This window comes from Manis pentadactyla, chromosome 5, assembly GCF_030020395.1.
Source record: "Manis pentadactyla isolate mManPen7 chromosome 5, mManPen7.hap1, whole genome shotgun sequence".
NCBI classification, from domain to species: domain Eukaryota; kingdom Metazoa; phylum Chordata; class Mammalia; order Pholidota; family Manidae; genus Manis; species Manis pentadactyla.
In genome coordinates, this window is record NC_080023.1 from 111,009,319 (window position 1) to 111,027,531 (window position 18,213).

At 36.2% G+C, this 18,213-nt stretch overlaps 1 protein-coding gene across 2 annotated transcripts in view; it reads left to right on the plus strand.

The window, feature by feature from the left end:
- INTU (inturned planar cell polarity protein) overlaps positions 1–18,213 on the plus strand; it is a 71,781-nt gene that overhangs the window by 38,607 nt on the left and 14,961 nt on the right. For both annotated transcript variants that reach the window (XM_036922952.2, XM_036922953.2), the window contains exons 7-9: positions 9,260–9,337; positions 10,753–10,942; positions 14,959–15,012. In XM_036922952.2, the coding sequence (XP_036778847.2) occupies positions 9,260–9,337; positions 10,753–10,942; positions 14,959–15,012 (322 nt within the window). The remainder of the gene's footprint in view (positions 1–9,259; positions 9,338–10,752; positions 10,943–14,958; positions 15,013–18,213) is intronic.

Below are 18,213 nucleotides of genomic sequence, written 5' to 3' on the forward strand. Positions count from 1 at the left end.
GCTTATTTCACTGAGCATAATACCCTCTAGCTCCATCCATGTTGTTGCAAATGGTAGGATCGGTTTTTTTCTTATGGCTGAGTAATATACCATTGTGTATATGTACCACATCTTCTTTATCCATTCATCTAGGACACTTAGGTTGCTTCCATTTCTTGGCTATTATAAATAGTGCTGCCATAAACATAGGGGTGCACCTGTCTTTTTCAAACTGGAGTGCTGCATTCTTAGGGTAAATTCCTAGAAGTGGAATTCCTGGGTCAAATGGTATTTCTATTTTGAGTTTTTGAGGAACCTCCATACTGCTTTCCACAATGGTTGAACTAATTTGCATTCCCACCAGCAGTGTAGGAGAGTTCCCCTTTCTTCGCAACCTCACCAGCATTTGTTGTTGTTTGTCTTTTGGATGGTGGCGATCCTTACTGGTGTGAGGTGATATCTCATTGTGGTTTTAATTTGCATTTCTCTAATGACAAGCGATGTGGAGCATCTTTTCATGTGTCTGTTGGCCATCTGAATTTCTTCATTGGAGAAGTGTCTGTTCAGCTCCTCTGCCCATGTTTTAATTGGATTATTTGCTTTTTGTTTGTTGAGGTGCGTGAGCTCTTTATATATTTTGAATGTCAACCCTTTATCGGATCTGTCATTTATGAATATATTCTCCTATACTGTAGGGTACTTTTTTGTTCTATTGGTGGTGTCCTTTGCTGTACAGAAGCTTTTCAGCATGATATAGTCCCACTTGTTCATTTTTGCTTTTGTTTCCCTTGCCCGGGGAGATATGTTCATGAAGAAGTCGCTCATGTTTATGTCCAAGAGATTTTTGCCTATGTTTTTTTCTAAGAGTTTTATGGTTTCATGACTTACATTCAGGTCTTTGATCCATTTCGAATTTACTTTTGTATATGGGGTTAGACAGTGATCCAGTTTCATTCCCTTGCATGTAGCTGTCCAGTTTTGCCAGCACCATCTATTGAACAGACTGTCCTTTCCCCATTGTATGTCCATGGATCCTTTATCATATATTAATTGACCATAAATGTTTGGGTTAATATCCTGGGTCTCTGTTCTGTTCCACTGGTCTGTGGCTCTGTTCTTGTGCCAGTACCAAACTGTCTTGATTACTGTGGCTTTGTAGTAGAACTTGAAGTTGGGGAGCGAGATCCCCCCCCACTTTATTCTTCCTTCTCAGGATTGCTTTGGCTATTCGGGGTCTTTGGTGTTTCCATATGAATTTTTGAACTATTTGTTCTAGTTCGTTGAAGAATGTTGTTGGTAATTTGATAGGGATTGCATCAAATCTGTATATTGCTTTGGGCAGGATGGCCATTTTGACGATATTAATTCTTCCTAGCCAAGAGCATGGGATGAATTTCCATTTGTTAGTGTCCTCTTTAATTTCTCTTAAGTGTGTCTTATAGTTTTCAGGGTATAGGTCTTTCACTTCCTTGTAAGGTTTATTCCTAAGTATTTTATTCTTTTTGATGCAGTTGTGAATGGAATTGTTTTCCTGATTTCTCTTTCTATTAGTTCATTGTTAGTGTATAGGAAAGCCACAGATTTCTGTGTGTTAATTTTGTATCCTGCAACTTTGCTGATTTCCGATATCAGTTCTAGTAGTTTTGGAGTGGAGTCTTTAGGATTTTTTATGTACAATATCATGTCATTTGCAAATAGTGACACTTTGACTTCTTCTTTACCGATCTGGATTCCTTGTATTTCTTTGTTTTGTCTAATTGCCGTGGCTAGGACCTCCAGTACTATGTTGAATAACAGTGGGGAGAGTGAGCATCCCTGTCTTGTTCCCGATCGTAGAGGAAAAGCTTTCAGCTTTTCACTGTTCAGTATGATGTTGGCTGTGGGTTTATCATATATGGCCTTTATTATGTTGAGGTACTTGCCCTCTATACCCATTTTGTTGAGAGCTTTTATCATGAATAGATGTTGAATTTTGTCAAATGCTTTTTCAGCATCTATGGAGATGATCATGTGGTTTTTGTCCTTCTTTTTTTTTATGTGATGGATGATGTTGATGGATTTTCGAATGTTGTACCATCCTTGCATCCCTGGGATGAATCCCACTTGGTCATGGTGAATGATCCTTTTGATGTATTTTTGAATTCAGTTTGCTAGTATTTTGTTGAGTATTTTTACATCTATGTTCATCAGGGATATTGGTCTGTAATTTTCCTCTTTGGTGGGGTCTTTGCCTGGTTTTGGTATTAGGGTGATGTTGGCTTCATAGAATGAGTTTGGGAGTATTGCCTCCTCTTCTGTTTTTTGGAAAACTTTAAGGAGAATGGAATTATATCTTCTCTGTATGTCTGATAAAATTCCAAGGTAAATCCATCTGGCCCGGGGGTTTTGTTCTTGGGTAGTTTTTTGATTACCGCTTCAATTTCTTTGCTGGTAATTGGTTTGTTTAGATTTTGTGTTTTTTCCTTGGTCAATCTTGGAAGGTTGTATTTTTCTAGGAAGTTGTCCATTTCTTCTTGGTTTTTCAGCTTCTTAGCATATAGGTTTTCATAGTAGTCTCTAATAATTCTTTGTATTTCTGTGGAGTCCATCGTGATGTTTCCTTTCTCATTTCTGATTCTGTTGATGTGTGTTTATTCTCTTTTTCTCTTAATAAGTCTGGCTAGAGGCTTATCTATTCTGTTTATTTTCTCGGAGAACCAGCTCTTGGTTTCATTGATTTTTTTCTATTGTTTTATTCTTCTCAATTTTATTTATTTCTTCTCTGATCTTTATTATGTCCCTCCTTCTGCTGACTTTAGGCCTCATTTGTTCTTCTTTTTCCAATTTTGATAATTGTGACGTTGACTATTCATTTGGGTTTGTTATTCCTTCTTTCAATATGCCTGGACTGCTATATACTTTCCTCTTAAGACTGCTTTTGCTGCATTCCCACAGAAGTTGGGGCTTTGTGTTGTTGTTGTCATTTATTTCCGTATATTGCTGGATTGCCATTTTAATTTGGTCGTTGATCCATTGACTATTTATATTTAGGAGCGTGTTGTTAAGCCTCCATGTGTTTGTGAGCCTCTTTGCTTTCTTTGTACAGTTTATTTCTAGTTTTATGCCTTTGTGGTCTGAGAAGTTGGTTGGTAGGATTTCAATCTTTTGGAATTTTCTGAGGCTCTTTTTGTGGCCTAGTATGTGGTCTATTCTGGAGAATGTTCCATGTGCACTTGAGAAGAATGTGTATCCTGTTGCTTTTGGGTGTAGAGTTCTGTAGATGTCTATTAGGTCCATCTGTTCTATTGTGTTGTTCAGTGCCTCTGTGTCCTTACTTATTTTCTGTCTGGTGGATCTGCCCTTTGGAGTGAATGGTGTGTTGAAGTCTCCTAGAATGAATGCATTGCATTCTATTTCCTCCTTTAGTTCTGTTAGTATTTGTTTCACATGTACTGGTGCTCCTGTGTTGGGTGCATATGTATTTATAATGGTTATATCCTCTTGTTGAACTGAGCCCTTTATCATTATGTAATGTCCTTCTTTATCTCTTGTGACTTTCTTTGTTTTGAAGTCTATTTTGTCTGATACTAGTATTGCAACACCTGTTTTTTTCTCCCTGTTGTTTGCATGAACTATCTTTTTCCATCCCTTGACTTTTAGTCTGTGCATGTCTTTGGGTTTGAGGTGAGTCTTTTGTAAGCAGCATATAGATGGGTCTTGTCTTTTTATCCATTCAGTGACCCTGTGTCTTTTGATTGATTCATTCAGTCCCATTACTTTTAGGGTGATTATCAATAGGTATGTACTTATTGCCATTGCAGGCTTTACATTCATGGTTACCAAAGGTTCCAGGTTATTTTCCTTACTATCTAAGAGTCTAACTTAACTCACTTAGTATGCTGTTACAAACGCAATCTAAAGGTTCTTTTCTATTTCTCCTCCTTTTTCTTCCTCCTTCATTCTTTATATATTAGGTATCAAATTCTGTACTTTTTGTCTATCCCTTGATTGACTTTGAGGATAGTTGATTTAATTTTGCATTTGCTTCATAATTAGCTGTTCTACTTTCTTCCCTGTGGTTTTATTACCTCTGGTCACAGCTATTCAACCTTAGGAACACGTCCATCTATAGCAGTCCCTCCAAAATAGACTGTAGAGATGGTTGTTGGAGGTAAATTCTCTCCGCTTTGTTATCTGGATATTGTTTAATCCCTCCTTCACATTTAAATGGTAATCTTGCTGGATAAAGAATCTTGGTTCCAGGCCCTTCTGCTTCATGGCATTAAATACATCATGCCACTCCCTTCTGGCCTGTAAGATTTCTGCTGAGAAGTCTGATGTTAGCCTGATGGGCTTTCCTTTGTATGAGATCTTATTTCGCTCTCTGGCTGCTTTTAGCAGTATGTCCTTATCCTTGATCTTTCCATTTTAATTACTATGTGTGTTGGTGTTGTCTTCCTTGGGTCCCTTGTGTAGGGGGATCTGTGGATCTCCATGGCCTGAGAGACTATCTCCTTCCCCAGATTGGGGAATTTTTCAGCAACTACCTCCTCAAAGACACTTTCTATCCATTTCTCTCTCTCTTCTTCTTCTGGTGTCCCTATAATGCAAATATTGTTCCGCTTGGATTGGTCACACAGTTCTCTCAATATTCTTTCATTCCTAGAGATCCTTTTTTCTCTCCGTGCCTCAGCTTCTTTGTATTCCTCTTCTCTAGTTTCTATTTCATTTATCGTCTCCTCCACCATATCCAACCAGCTTTTAATACCCTCCATCATGCTCTTCAGCGATTGGATCTCTGACCTGAATTCATTTCTGAGTTCTTGGATGTCTTTCCATACCTCCATTAGAATGTTGATGATTTTTATTTTGAACTCCCTTTCAGGAAGAGTCACAAGGTCCATATCATTTAAATCTTTCTCGGGAGTTGTATTAATAATTTTACTCGGGACAAGGTTCCTTTGGCGTTTCTTGTTTGTATATGGCGCCCTCTAGTGTCCAGAAGCTCTATTCTGAAGCTGCTCAGCCCTGAAGCAATGTTGGGGGTTGCAGGAGAGCGGTACTGGTACCTGGGGGGAGGAAAGAGCCGTTCCCCACCTCCCGGCTGCTGTGCCTTTCTCCACTGCCTGAGCCAGTGGGCCAGTCACACAGGTATAAGTTTTTGTCCCAGAGCAGCCGGATATGGATCCCTGCTTTCCAAACACGGTTGGAATCCCAGTCTCCCCAGGAACTCTGCCTGTATTAACTTTCCAACCCGGTAGTCATGCGAGTCTCATGAAAGCACCATGAAATGTAGGTTTGTGCTCCCAGCGCAGATCTCCGGAACTAGGTATTCAGGAGTCCCAGGCCTTCCATTCCCTTCCTGCTCTGTTTGTCTTCCTCCCGCCGGTATGCTGGGATGGGGGAAGTGCTTGGGTCCTTCCAGGCCACAGCTTTGGTACGCTACCCCGTTCGGTGAGATCTGCTCTTTTCTCCAGGTGTGTGCAGTCTGGCGCCGTCCTCTTTCCTGTTGCTCTCTCAGGATTGGTTGCACCAATTAAATTTTCTAATTGTATGCAGTTTTAGGAGGAAGCCTCTGTCTCTCCTCTCACGCCGCCATCTTTAATCCAATCATAAGTCTCCTTAACTTTTTGCAAAGTGCTGTGAAATATCTTATTTTTATAGTTGGAGGTAAGAGCAGGTTTAATATTTCTATGAGCTGACCATGAACCTAATGACTGCATTAGGTACTTTACTCCATTAATCTCATTTAATCTTCAAAATCAGCTCCAAATGTACTTAGTGATACTGGCCCCATTTTATAAACAAGGAAAGTGAAACCGAGAGAAGGTTAAATAATTGCCAAAGGTCACATAATCAGCAAGAGGCAAAATTGGAAATTGAATGAGAGTCTATCTGTATTCTTTCTACTACATTGCTTCCCTAATGTTGTAGGACATTAAAAGCTGGGGTTGGTTGGGGATGGAAATACACAGGAATATGGAGAACAGCCCCAAGAAGAGGGACTTAACTACTGTCAGACTAGTCTTATGTCCTTGTTTTCTTTTTTTTTTTTTTTGGTATCATTAATATACAATTATATGAGCAACATTGTGGTTACTAGATTCCCCACATTATCAAGTCCCCACCACATACCCCATTCCAGTCACTGTCCATCAGCGTAGTAAGATGCTGTAGAGTCACTACTTGTCTTCTCTGTGTTATACTGCCTTCCCCATCCCCCCCACCACATTATGTGTGCTAATCATAATGCCTCTTTTTACCCACATCCCTCCCTTCCCACCCATCCTCCCCAGTCCCTTTCCCTTTGGTAACTGTTAGTCCATTCTTGGGTTCTATGAATCTGCTGCTGTTTTGGTCCTTCAGTTTTTTCTTTGTTCTTATACTCCACAGATGAGTGAAATCATTTGATACTTGTCTTTCTCCGCCTGGCTTATTTCACTGAGCATAATACCCTCTAGCTCCATCCATGTTGTTGCAAATGGTAGGATTTGTATTTTTCTTATGGCTGAGTACTATTCCATTGTGTATATGTACCACATCTTCTTTATCCATTCTATGTCCTTGTTCATTGATTTTTTAAACCTTGCAATTTAGACTCTTGCTTACAGTTGGGCAGGATTGTAGGGTATCATGATTGGTGGATGATGGTGTGTGTGGGATCACGGGTAAGACAGTGTAGCTCAGAGAAGACAAGTAGAGACTCTGTGGCATCTTACTACACTGATAGACAGTGACTGCAATGGAGTACGGGTGGGGACTCAATAAGAGTGAATGTAATAAACACATTGTTCTTTTTGTGAAACCTTCATAAGAGTGTATATCAATGATACCTTAATAAAAAAATAATAATAATTGGGCAATTTCTATTAAACTACCAAACACACTTTAGTTTTCCCTTTGGTCCTTAGAAACATTGTAAATTATCTACCAAATGGTAATAAAATATAAAAATAAGTACAATAATAGGTGGTTGACACAACTTCAGAGAATATCAGTTTAGATAAATTTTCTTCAGGCGTTGCTAAATGTCTCAGGAAAGAAAAGGATAGAGTAAAAATCTTTTTTAAAAAAAAGATATGTTATCCAGCCAATCTGAACATGAATATGGTAGTATATTACTAATGACTTTGTTAACCAGATTTCTCTAATTATATAAAGGTGTATTTGTTACCTAGTCCTGCATAACAAAACTTAGGGACTCGACCAGTGAACATTTATTATCTCATAAGTGTTGTGAGTCAGGGATCTGCGATCAAGTTAGCTGAGTGGTTCTGGCTCAGAACCTCTCCTGAGGTTGCAGTCAAAATGTTGGCCAGGGATAGTCATGTGAAAACTTAACTCCAACTAGAGGATCTGCTTTCCAGATGTTTTACATACATGGCTGTTGTCAGAGCCCTTAGCTCCTTGCCGCATAGACCTCTCCACAGAGTTGCTTAAGTGTCCTTAAAATTGTCAGCTGGCTTACCCCAAAGCAAGTGAACCAAGATAGAGGAAAAGGGGGAAGCTGCAAGACCTTTTATGACTTAGTCTTAGACATGATACACTGTCATTTCCACCATGTACTATTTGTTAGAAGCAAGTTACTAAGTCCAGCTCATACTCAAGGGAAGGGTAATGAAGCTCTACCTCTTAAGGGGAAGAATGTCAAATAGTTAACACCACAAACAGGAACTCCGAAGGAAGCTGCAGTGAAAAATATTAAAATGATTTTATTTTAAAGGTGTTTTTCATTTTGGACAGAAAGGAATATGACCTATCATGACTGTAGGGGTCAAAAATTTTAACATGAAGGATAGTGGTGCTGTGATATATACTAGATGATGGCTCTCTTGAATCAGCTGATGTGTGTTTTTCTGTCTAAAAAGGGACTTATATAATGGGCCCTGCTAGAAGACTGTCCTATGCTGAGTCAAATTGAGTTATTTTGAAATTTTTTTTTAAATTGGAGAACATCCAGAATAAGATACTGTAGTATGTACTGTCATGTAGAGAGGCCAAATAGAAAGTTTCCCTGAGAGGTTTTACCCTGAAGTCAAAAAAGGACAGCAGTGGATCAAGGTTGTGCCACATAGTGAATGCTGTAGTCAAATTCTCAATCTTTTTAACTTGGGGGATGGCAGGTCTTTCCTAACGGTATATGTCATTCCTATCCTAGAGAACTTGGATTGGTAATTTAGAATGAATTTGAAGATCCCTTTTATTGTCTATCCTGAGCTTTAGATCAGAAATAAACCCTAGCCACCTCTTTAATCCTCATACCAGCCATTCTGTACCAGATTCTTTTCTTCATTCCATCTTGCTTCATGTAACTATGAAAGGTGGGTATTATTGTTCTCATTCATTGAAATTGGGAAATAGAATACTGAGAGATCATGCCCAGGCACCTCTTTGGTGTCAATTCACATGTCTTTGTGTCTTCAACATTGTGCATGTGGTCTGTCTTAATGCCACAGTCTGCACACTTACTTCCCTCTTCACTGTGTCTGGTAAAAGCAGAATGAGAAAACCAGTGTCCCACAGAAGATAGGGTGAACATATAACCCAGGAACATGTGTTTTTGCAGGAGAGATCATCTTCCTGTGATGGCTGCAGTGTAGACTGGGAACCTAACCTTGAAGATGGTGTAAGGTTGTGGAGAGAGTAACTTTGGAGCCGAGATAATGGGTGCCCACCAGCCAGTTCTACTCCCTTTGTGTCCTTGCACAAATTACTTAACTTCTTGGACTTCAGTTTACCCGTTGGTATAACTGGAATAATAAGACCTACTTTGTAGATTCTTATAAAGCTTCAGTGAAAAAATGTTAAGTCCATTTCTTTTCTTCTACTTTCTTTTTTCCATTTTGTTTGGGGGTATCTTTTTGTCACGAGAGTTGGAGTTTCAGTGGAGATCTGGGTGATACTGGAAAGTATCAAGATATAGCATTTCTTTCTATGGGCCCAGGTACTGCACTACTTTATATGCATTAATTTTATTTAATCTTCAAAATAAACCTGAGAAAGGCTTAGTGATTATTGCCCTATTTTACACATGAGTAAAGTAAACCTAAAGAGGGCTAAATAATTTCCATATATGGTGATACATAAAAGTCCCTGCTTGACCCATGTTAGAACCCCAAATCTCGACATCAAAGTCTTTGATTGCTAATGCAATAAACAACCACTTTGCACAACTATACTCATGTTTGGCACACATGCTTTCCACATTCCTTACATATAAAGTTTTAAAGAAGTTCTGGGTTTTTTTAGATATGTATTATTTGATTATATTGTAAATAGATGTATTTTTACCTTTTTTTAGAGTTCCTCTTCCTCAGCTAAGGAATATGATAGAAGATGTTGCTCAGACCTTAAAATTTATGTATGGTTCTTTAGATAGGTAAGTACTTCTTTGAATTGAATATTAAGTTGTAAGTATGATTCTCAATCACCTTTTGTACTTAATGCTGTTTCTTGGTTGGCCTTTATTTTCCAGAAGTTTATCATTCTACTGCTTTTTCTTTTTTGGTCTCACATGTTACTTTAGTGAAATAGTAATGAAACCACAATTATATTTTCATTTGATATATTTCTGTAGGGTAAACGTAAAAGCATGTCTTTATAACAGATACAGAACAAAGTCAGAAGCTTTAAAATGAGTTGTGTTTTCTGCAATCGTAAGATTGTTATCAAAACCGCTATCTAAAAATGTGATATGTCTTTCTTAAAAAGTTTTTTAGCAAAAATAGTATGCACTCTTAAAATAAGTAAATAAAAGACACAGCAGAGAAGGAACTGACTAGTTTCATGTGTATCCTTCCATATATTCTCTGTACAATATTAACACACATAATTCTCTTTTCTTATACATGTGGGCTCATATGTTGCATATCTTTCTGCTTGCTTTTTAAACCTTACAATATAATGTGATGCATCTTTCTTGATCTGAAGTAGGTAATTTGAGGTAACTGCTCAACATTTGAACATGTAGAATTATGAATGGAATATAGAAGTTTCTCTGTGGGATTTTTGTAAGGCCCAGTACTTCAGAGGAATAAAATGATACCTTTACTTTCAAAGCTTGAAGAGTAAATCAGTATAAAAATCCAAAGACATTTATACATTTTCCAAACCATAGTGACACCAACTCTCTGTTTATCTGTAGTAGATCTTTGCTGTCCCTGTTCTCAAAGCAGCTTGAAGGAATTTTCTATGAATGTGCCATCCAGGAGAACTGCCTAGTTTGCAGTATTCTCCAAAAGCCTCTTAGGAGACACATCCCTCTCAAACCTAGTTAATTATTAGCATTTTCTAAATGTGTGAACTACAGAAAGCCTATAAGGAAAATTTTAACCAATGTAAAAGTAAGGTCAACTACCTCCTTAAATTTGGAGTAGATGAGCAACGATAAGTTCAAAGCCAGATCTATTCTATTACTGTTCAAAATCTCTTTATTATATTGCTTGAAAGATCCTGGGCATTGTAAAGGGTTAAGAGATATCAGAGGTAAAAAACAACTTACATTTTTTGCAAAAGGGTGTCTCGGCCATCCTATTATAGATGTACCACTTCTATTAGCCCTCTGGTTCTTCCACTGTAGTGTCTAATCAGTGCATCTGAGAGTAGGTTTTAGGGTAAAAAATATATTGACAGGATGATTTTCTTAACACATTCCATCAGTACCATATAGCAGTAATTCTTGTCAAGAGAGAGGAGCAAGGAGGAGAGCTTGTGTAGCTGGGAAAGATCCAGTCCCCTTAGGAGCATACAAAAGATGATCACCGTTTCCATAACTTACAGCTCTTGTTTCTTCAGTGCCTTTTGCCAGGTTGAGAATGTTCCTCGTTTGGATCATTTTTTCAACTTGTTTTTTCAAAGAGCACTTCAGCCTGCTAAACTACATTCCAGTGCCAGTCCCAGTGCACAACAGTATGATGCTTTCAGTGCAGTACTCTTAGACAGTCTCCCTGGAGTTCGGTGGCTCACACTTCCACAGGAAATTAAGGTAAACTTAGATGTCATGAATAAGAATCAGAACCAGTTGCCTTATAATTTTTTTTTCCATAGGCTTTTTTGTTATTTTCAAGATTGTAAGAGTTAAAGAGGCAATTAACTGATGAAGTAGGAGGTCCAGTGTAGTGAGCTTAGAAAGACAACTTTGTTTCTGAATAGAATTAGCTTATCTTATTTTAACATTTAAGCTTTGTCTAAAATTGGACTTCTTGGAGCTCACAATCATATGGTGTGTCTTTTGAATTTTGTGATGGTTTTATAATGCAAGTTCATTAGGGTTGTTTCTAGACTAAAGGTAAGTTGGTTAAGTAATATTCTTTGGGTTTTTTAAATATGATTAGCAAATGTTCAGCTTTAGTAAATATTGCCACAGTTTTTCACAGTCATCACAACAATTTATACGTCTACCAGTCATGAATGAGAGTTCCTGTTGTTCTACATAACTCCGCTACACTTGGTATTACAGAGCCTTTTTATTTATTTGTTTGTTTATTGGAATATACAATATTATATTGTTTTCAAGTATACAACAGTGATTAGACAATTACATACATTACTAAATGCACACAATAGGTGTAGTTGCCATCTGTCAACAAAGATATTACAATATATTGACTATATTCCCTATGCTGTACTTTCATCCCCTTGATTAATTTATATTGTAACTGAAATTTCATGCCTCTTTATCCCCCTCACCTATTTCACCCTCCACCCCACAACCCCCATGACAACCACCAGCCTCTTCTCTATGAGTCTCCTTCTTAACTAAAATGCAAACTCCACTAATAATAGCAAAATCTTTCTTTATATGAACATATGTAATTAGCTTTTGCCTTGTCCCATAGATAGTTTACCAAGGGTAAGACTTCATGATGGCCACACCTTTAGGCAATAAGCTATTATTGCACCGTGTAGAGAGCTCAGCCCAGTGCTCTCGGTGGAAGCAGAGACGCTAGTGTTCGACCTACTGCCGGGAGAACAAGCTGGGTAATAAATCCTTTCACCACCCCCCCACCAAAAAAAAGACTTCATGATGGTTAAATATTATCAATGTGATTTTAGTCATATATATAGACCCAGAATAACTTTGAATAATTAAATGATCAGAAAGATCATTTCAGACATTTTCATCACCAATAATCTCTTCAGCCATAGCATTTGTATTAGTATTAAGTGAAACACTATGCCATAGCCAGTTCCCTACCCATGAAGAAACCTAGGCGATGTTGTAGTAAAAATGCAATTCAAGATTCTGCCCTTTGTGAAATTCTACATGTGATGAAATAAATGCTTTTTGACAGTTTAATAATAATCTAAACTGATACATCAGTTGCTTTGCTCAGTTTCCTCATGTGTAAAATGGGGACAATAATAGTATATACTTTGTAGAGTTATGAGTTATTATACATGAAGTGCTTCAGATTATGCCTGGCACATTGTAGCTCTGTTGTGAGAATACTGTTATATAATTACTATTTAGAAGGAGGGGAGGGGTTTGAGCCTGTTGAAAGGAAATTTACCTTCTGGCATTTTTATTTTGTCCTTGCCTTTGTCAGCTACCACTGCTGCATCTTTCAATTTCTCAGATCAGTGATTATTTTTTCCCTAAGTCACATAAAAACTGAGAAGTATGAGATATATAATTCTACCTCCGCCAGTGTTTTCATAAGAAATCTTAAGTGTTCAATATAAACAGAAGACAATTAGATAACTTACTTCTAAGGTAGAAAGACCCTGGCTCCAGAGTCTGTCTCATGCCCATTCTGGGGTCTCTTTTCTTCTGAACGATATGAGGCTGATTTTGCAAGTCAGAAAGTACCATCTCTTAAGGCCTGCCATTCTGGTCTTGCAGGTGCCCAGATTCTTTCCCCTGTCTCAGAATCTCTTCATTAAAGAAATATCTTCCCTCAAAATATGTAGTTTCTTCTTTGTGGAAGCAAAGAGGTACTTCATGTTTTTAGGGACAATGTCTTTAGACTTTGGATGCATTAAGACTAAATAAATCTTCCTTCTAAGAAGTTTTAAAATATGGCCTATTTTAGTCTTATAAATTCCATGTGAAGGCTACCTCCTATATTCAGATTTCTTTTTTATTGCCATTTTTTTCTTAATTTAGCATACATTTGATTAAAAGGACTATATACTTTTATTTATTTCAAACTAAAAGAACATCAAACTGAGAAATCACTGTGTGAATTCTGGTATATTTTTTAATTGGTTGCCTTAAATCATACCTGTTGCTTGTCTCACCAAAGCTTTGGTTGATTTTATCCTTGTTAAGTCTGATGCTACTGTATAAAGATTGTGTCAGTCCTCATTGTGTCAGGTACTCATATTTGTGCTATGCTTTGAGGAATCCAGAAGAGTCCTCTCGATGCTCACAGTTTCATTTCAAGGCAAAGAAAGTTAATATTTTTGGAGAGAAAGATACCTTCTTATAATCTAAATGTCTCAGGAATATAAAGTTTGAAAAACATAATAACCCTTGAAGTTTTTGTTTAACTAGCGAGCCCAAAGAACTTACATGCTTGCTTTTTCTTTTCGAGATTTCTTACTGTGTTAAAACAGTCGGTTTATTGACTATATATTTTCTAATGGAAAATATGAAGGAATTTTTTGCCTTAAGAAATCTAATTAAAAACATATGTATGTGAGGTAACTTGTGCCTATAAACTTTGGGTAGAAATAGTTATTTTTAACTTAGAAAAAAACTTATTTTCTCTGAGCTTCATATATGATGAGGTCTCACTTCAGTTTCCTTTCCCAGGTGTTTGAGAATTTCCTCATTTTGTTTGTCAGATTTTGTTTTATCCTTTTTCCTAAGGTATGCTGTAATAATTAAGGAAAAAGACACTTTACCTTTTCTCTTAAGAGAAATGAAGAAACAGCCATAATAACCTTGTACATTAGTGTATAGAGTGCAGTAGCATGAACAACAGCCCATTAAACATTAATGTTTCTGAGATAGAAGAATCAGAAGTGAGTGCAATTTTCTTTTTGTCCTATAGTTTTTTGCAAGAGAAACAATAGCTGCAAAAAGGAGAACATGAATTATTTGCTGGATATAGAAAAAATGTAGGTCATAAATGAGAATAAGTCACACTGTGTGAAAACCATTGAAAGGCATGACTAATGTTTCCAAAGCTTTTGTCATCTCAGTGAGACACAGTTTATAAAACAGTCCTGCAGAGAGTGTCTTGGCCTTTAAAAAATGGAGGAGGGAATTCTTTTTCACAAATAACATGTGTGCTACAAGCTTCAGTAACCAATAGTTTTCAGTTTATATGTATGCATTACAGATTAAACTGCAGATTAATTTTATTCTATTTTCAAATTTTGAATGCTTCAGAAACAAATACATGAAAGAGTTCAGACAATTTCCATAGAAACAAAAGCTAAATCCTAAGTAGGAGATTTTTCTAATAACTCTGTAGGGTAGTTAAACGCTGCCAGGTTCCAGAGGAACACTTGCCTTCATGTTTTAATCCATAAATAAAGATTAACAGTTCTTTATACAGGACATAGGAGAGAGATAGGAAAGAATGTTGATATTTTCCAAGACTCCAACTGTTAAGAAATATATAGGAAATAGAAAAATAAAACCACTCAATATAGAGTAAATAGACAAATAAAAACAATGTAGATTGGCTACATTAAGATTGATTTTTTTTCCTTGAAGAATTTTAATAGGTTAAAAAATATTCTCACTCAATGCTGGGAAGCAATTTTTTAACCTCTTAAATGATTTTCCCTTTAATACAGAGTGAAGCCCATTTTGTAAAAATTGAGATTTAACTGAAAAATCCCTATATATTAAATAAATTATTTTGTTTGTAGCAAAGCTTAAAAACAAGATGTTCCATTTTGGGACATTTCTTATAAAATGAAAAGGGGAAAGATATTAATTCAATTCTTCAAGTAATTTTTAAACACTTTTACATAGACATTACTAAAAGCTACTAATGTAAGGTAAATGTTGGTTATACTCTTTTTTTTACCCCCACCTAGATAGAATTAGACACAGCACTGAGTGAATTGGAGGCTGCAGATTTCGCAGAACTGGTAAGAGAAGCAGTGGATTTTAGAAAAGTCTTAATTTTCATTTCTTATTTTGTAAATAAGTCATTATTCTGAATATTTTCCAAGTGCACATGTAATAATGAAGTACAAAACATTAGGTCTCTATTTTGACATGGTCAAAATCAATTTTGCTTGCCTTAAGTTTTTCTACTCAGTTAAAAATATTTGTTGCATAATATATAGGTAATGATCAGTTATATCAGTAACATTAAGAATTGGGCTTTGAGCAAAAGAACATACATGTGTAATGTTGATTAAATTAAGTAGAAACCCTATAGAATTTAAATTGGAAGTGTCAGTATGGTAACAATGTATTTCCGAGCTCTGTCCAGTGAACAGTCCTAGTAATTGTGACCATCCTTCAGTGATGAACACCACTAGCACCTAGACTGTGGCATATAAATAATATTTCTCACTAAAAGGAACCAAGACTCCTAAGAAGAAATGACTGATTCCAGATTTGGGGCTGAAAATGTACAAGATAAACTTGGAAACATCATGTTATATCAGAAATCCAAGAAGCCCTAAAAAATGAGTAGGATTAATGTAGGGCTCAAATGATCAAGAGACAATTTGAAGAAGTTTCCACATAAGCATCTATAAGGATAATAGCTACAACAGATTGAAACACATCAGACATGATTAAGACCATGAGTTCATAATGTTTCTAAAGAGAAAAAGAACTTTCCTGGCCAACTATGGAGGATGCTAGAGAACCAACTCGTGTTTGTGAACACTGGGAAATAAGGAGGAAGAATCAAACATTTTCCTATCTGAACCATAGCTGTATGTTACCAGATAGAGATCAGAGGGAGTTTCTCGTTATGAAAGTGTTCCACCTAACATATCATGAAAGCATGACAGAATTGGTCTATCACCATTTGCAGTTCCTCAGTGAATTCATCTAAACACTGATCATCAGTAGCTGTTAACATTACCAAAAGAAAAACAGCCAGATAGTACGTAGCTCCCGATAGAAGCATACAAATTACCTATGAAATATACAAAGGCCTCAAGATCTAACTGCCAATTTATAGGAAATGCCAGGGGGAAAGGCACATGCTAAATAACTCTATTTTGAGAGAGGAAGATTGCAGTCAGCAAAATCTAGACTGGGAAACACAACAGGGCAGATTCTTTGATAAATTAGAAGGAGAGCAGAGAGAAGGTGAGAGAGAACCTAACAGTTACAAGAGATTTAAGGACATGTCAACCAGCTTAAATATATGGACCTTACTTGGAACCTGATTCAAACAAAAAAAAATTTTTTTAAACATCTAAGAGCCAATCAAGGGAATGTAAATACTGATGACTGGACATTAAGTGAGAATAATTCTTTAGATATGGTAATGGTATTATAGTTGTATCTTTTAAAGTCCTTCTGTTTTAAAGATACATTCTGAAGTATTTGCAGATGAAATGATATAACATATGGGATTGATTCTGAATAATTCAGCACAGAGAGGAAAGGAGTGAAGGATATGGATGAATCAAGATTGGCTATGTACTTAGTCATAGTGGAAGTTGGTGATGATTGGTACATTGGAGGTAATTACACTATTCTATTTTTGCATATCCTAAGATTTTTCAGTAATAAAATTCTTTAAAAAAGTAATGAGAAGCTAGGAAGTAGAAACAGTAAAGGCTGGAACATTCTTGAGAAGACTGCTGATGAACGTAGGGAAAGGATGTTAGCATAAAGGAGTGGCTTAGCCTTAAGACTCTGGCCAAATGGAAGCGTATTTTGCTTACAAAAATAATGGAAATTTAAGCATAGTGACCTCTTCATAGGTTATACATTTGATGGATAATGTTAGGTAGATACTAACCATTAGGAGCACTTTAGATCTGAAGTATTAAAATATCCAGTTTTAAGAATTTATCTCCTGTAGGTACCACTACTTTGGAAAAGAGTTAAGCAGTTCCTTAATAACCTAAACATACACATAGCATATGATTTAGCCATCTGTTCCTATATAATTAGTCAAGAAAAATGAAAGCCTAGTTGAGGTAAAAATCTGTACAGAACTGTTCACAGCAACTTTATTTTTAATAGCAAAAAACTGGTAAGAATTCAGATAACTCAAGTGTCCATCAACAGGTGAATAGACAAATTGTGTTACAGTCATGCAATTGAATACTCCTCTGCAAAAAATTTGGCAGGGGTTGTTGATGGAACTGTTCTGGATCTTGATTTTGGTGGGACTTAGGCAGCTATACACATATGTCAAAACTTGCAGAACAGTTCACAGTGAAATTTACCTTAATGAAAATAAGGATCTATTCTAAACTTCGTGTGAAATTAGATCTAAGATTTAATCTTATATCCTAATTTTGTGTTCTTTTCTTCAGTTTTTAGAAGTTGTTATTAAGGTATTATTTACATCTGTAAATTCTTCTATGCCCCTTTATAGTCAACCCCTTTCCCTCCCATAAAACCTGATAACCACTGATATGTTTTCTGTCCACATGGTTATACCTTTTCTGGAATGTCATATAAATTGAATCACATAGTAGGTAATTTTGGGGGTCTGCTTTCTTTCACTTAGCAAATTGCATTTGAGATTCATTCATTTCATTGCATGTATCAGTCCTTTTTGTTACTGAGTAGTATTTTATTTTATGAATATATCACAGTGTTCATCCATTCCACAATGGAGGGATGTTTAGATTATTTCCAGTTTTTAGTTTTATTTAGAGTTCTTTTTTTTTTTAAGTTATAAAAGTAATGCATGCATTTGGTAAAACTGCAAGCATGGTTATTAAAAACAAATATCATCCCTCCTCATCCCTCTCCCCCAAATCTATCCCCAGTTGTAACTGTTATAGTTTGGCATGTATTCTTCCAACATTTTTTTATACACATATGTATCCACATACAAACCAACACACATGTATTTAAATACATATATATTATTGGGGCTGCCATTTTTAACAAAATTAGATAATAGTGGGTATTTTGTTCTTCAGTTTGAATTCTTTATATGTCCTAAAACCTTTTGGTCATAGAGATCAACCTTATTTTTTTTAACAGATATATGATAATATGTGGTATGAACATAAACTAATTTCATTAACTATGCTCCATCGTTGACTTTCACTTTATCCCCAGTTTTCACCTATTACAAATAATTCTGTATTAATTTTTTATACAAAAATCTTGATTCTCTTGTTTGAGTATTT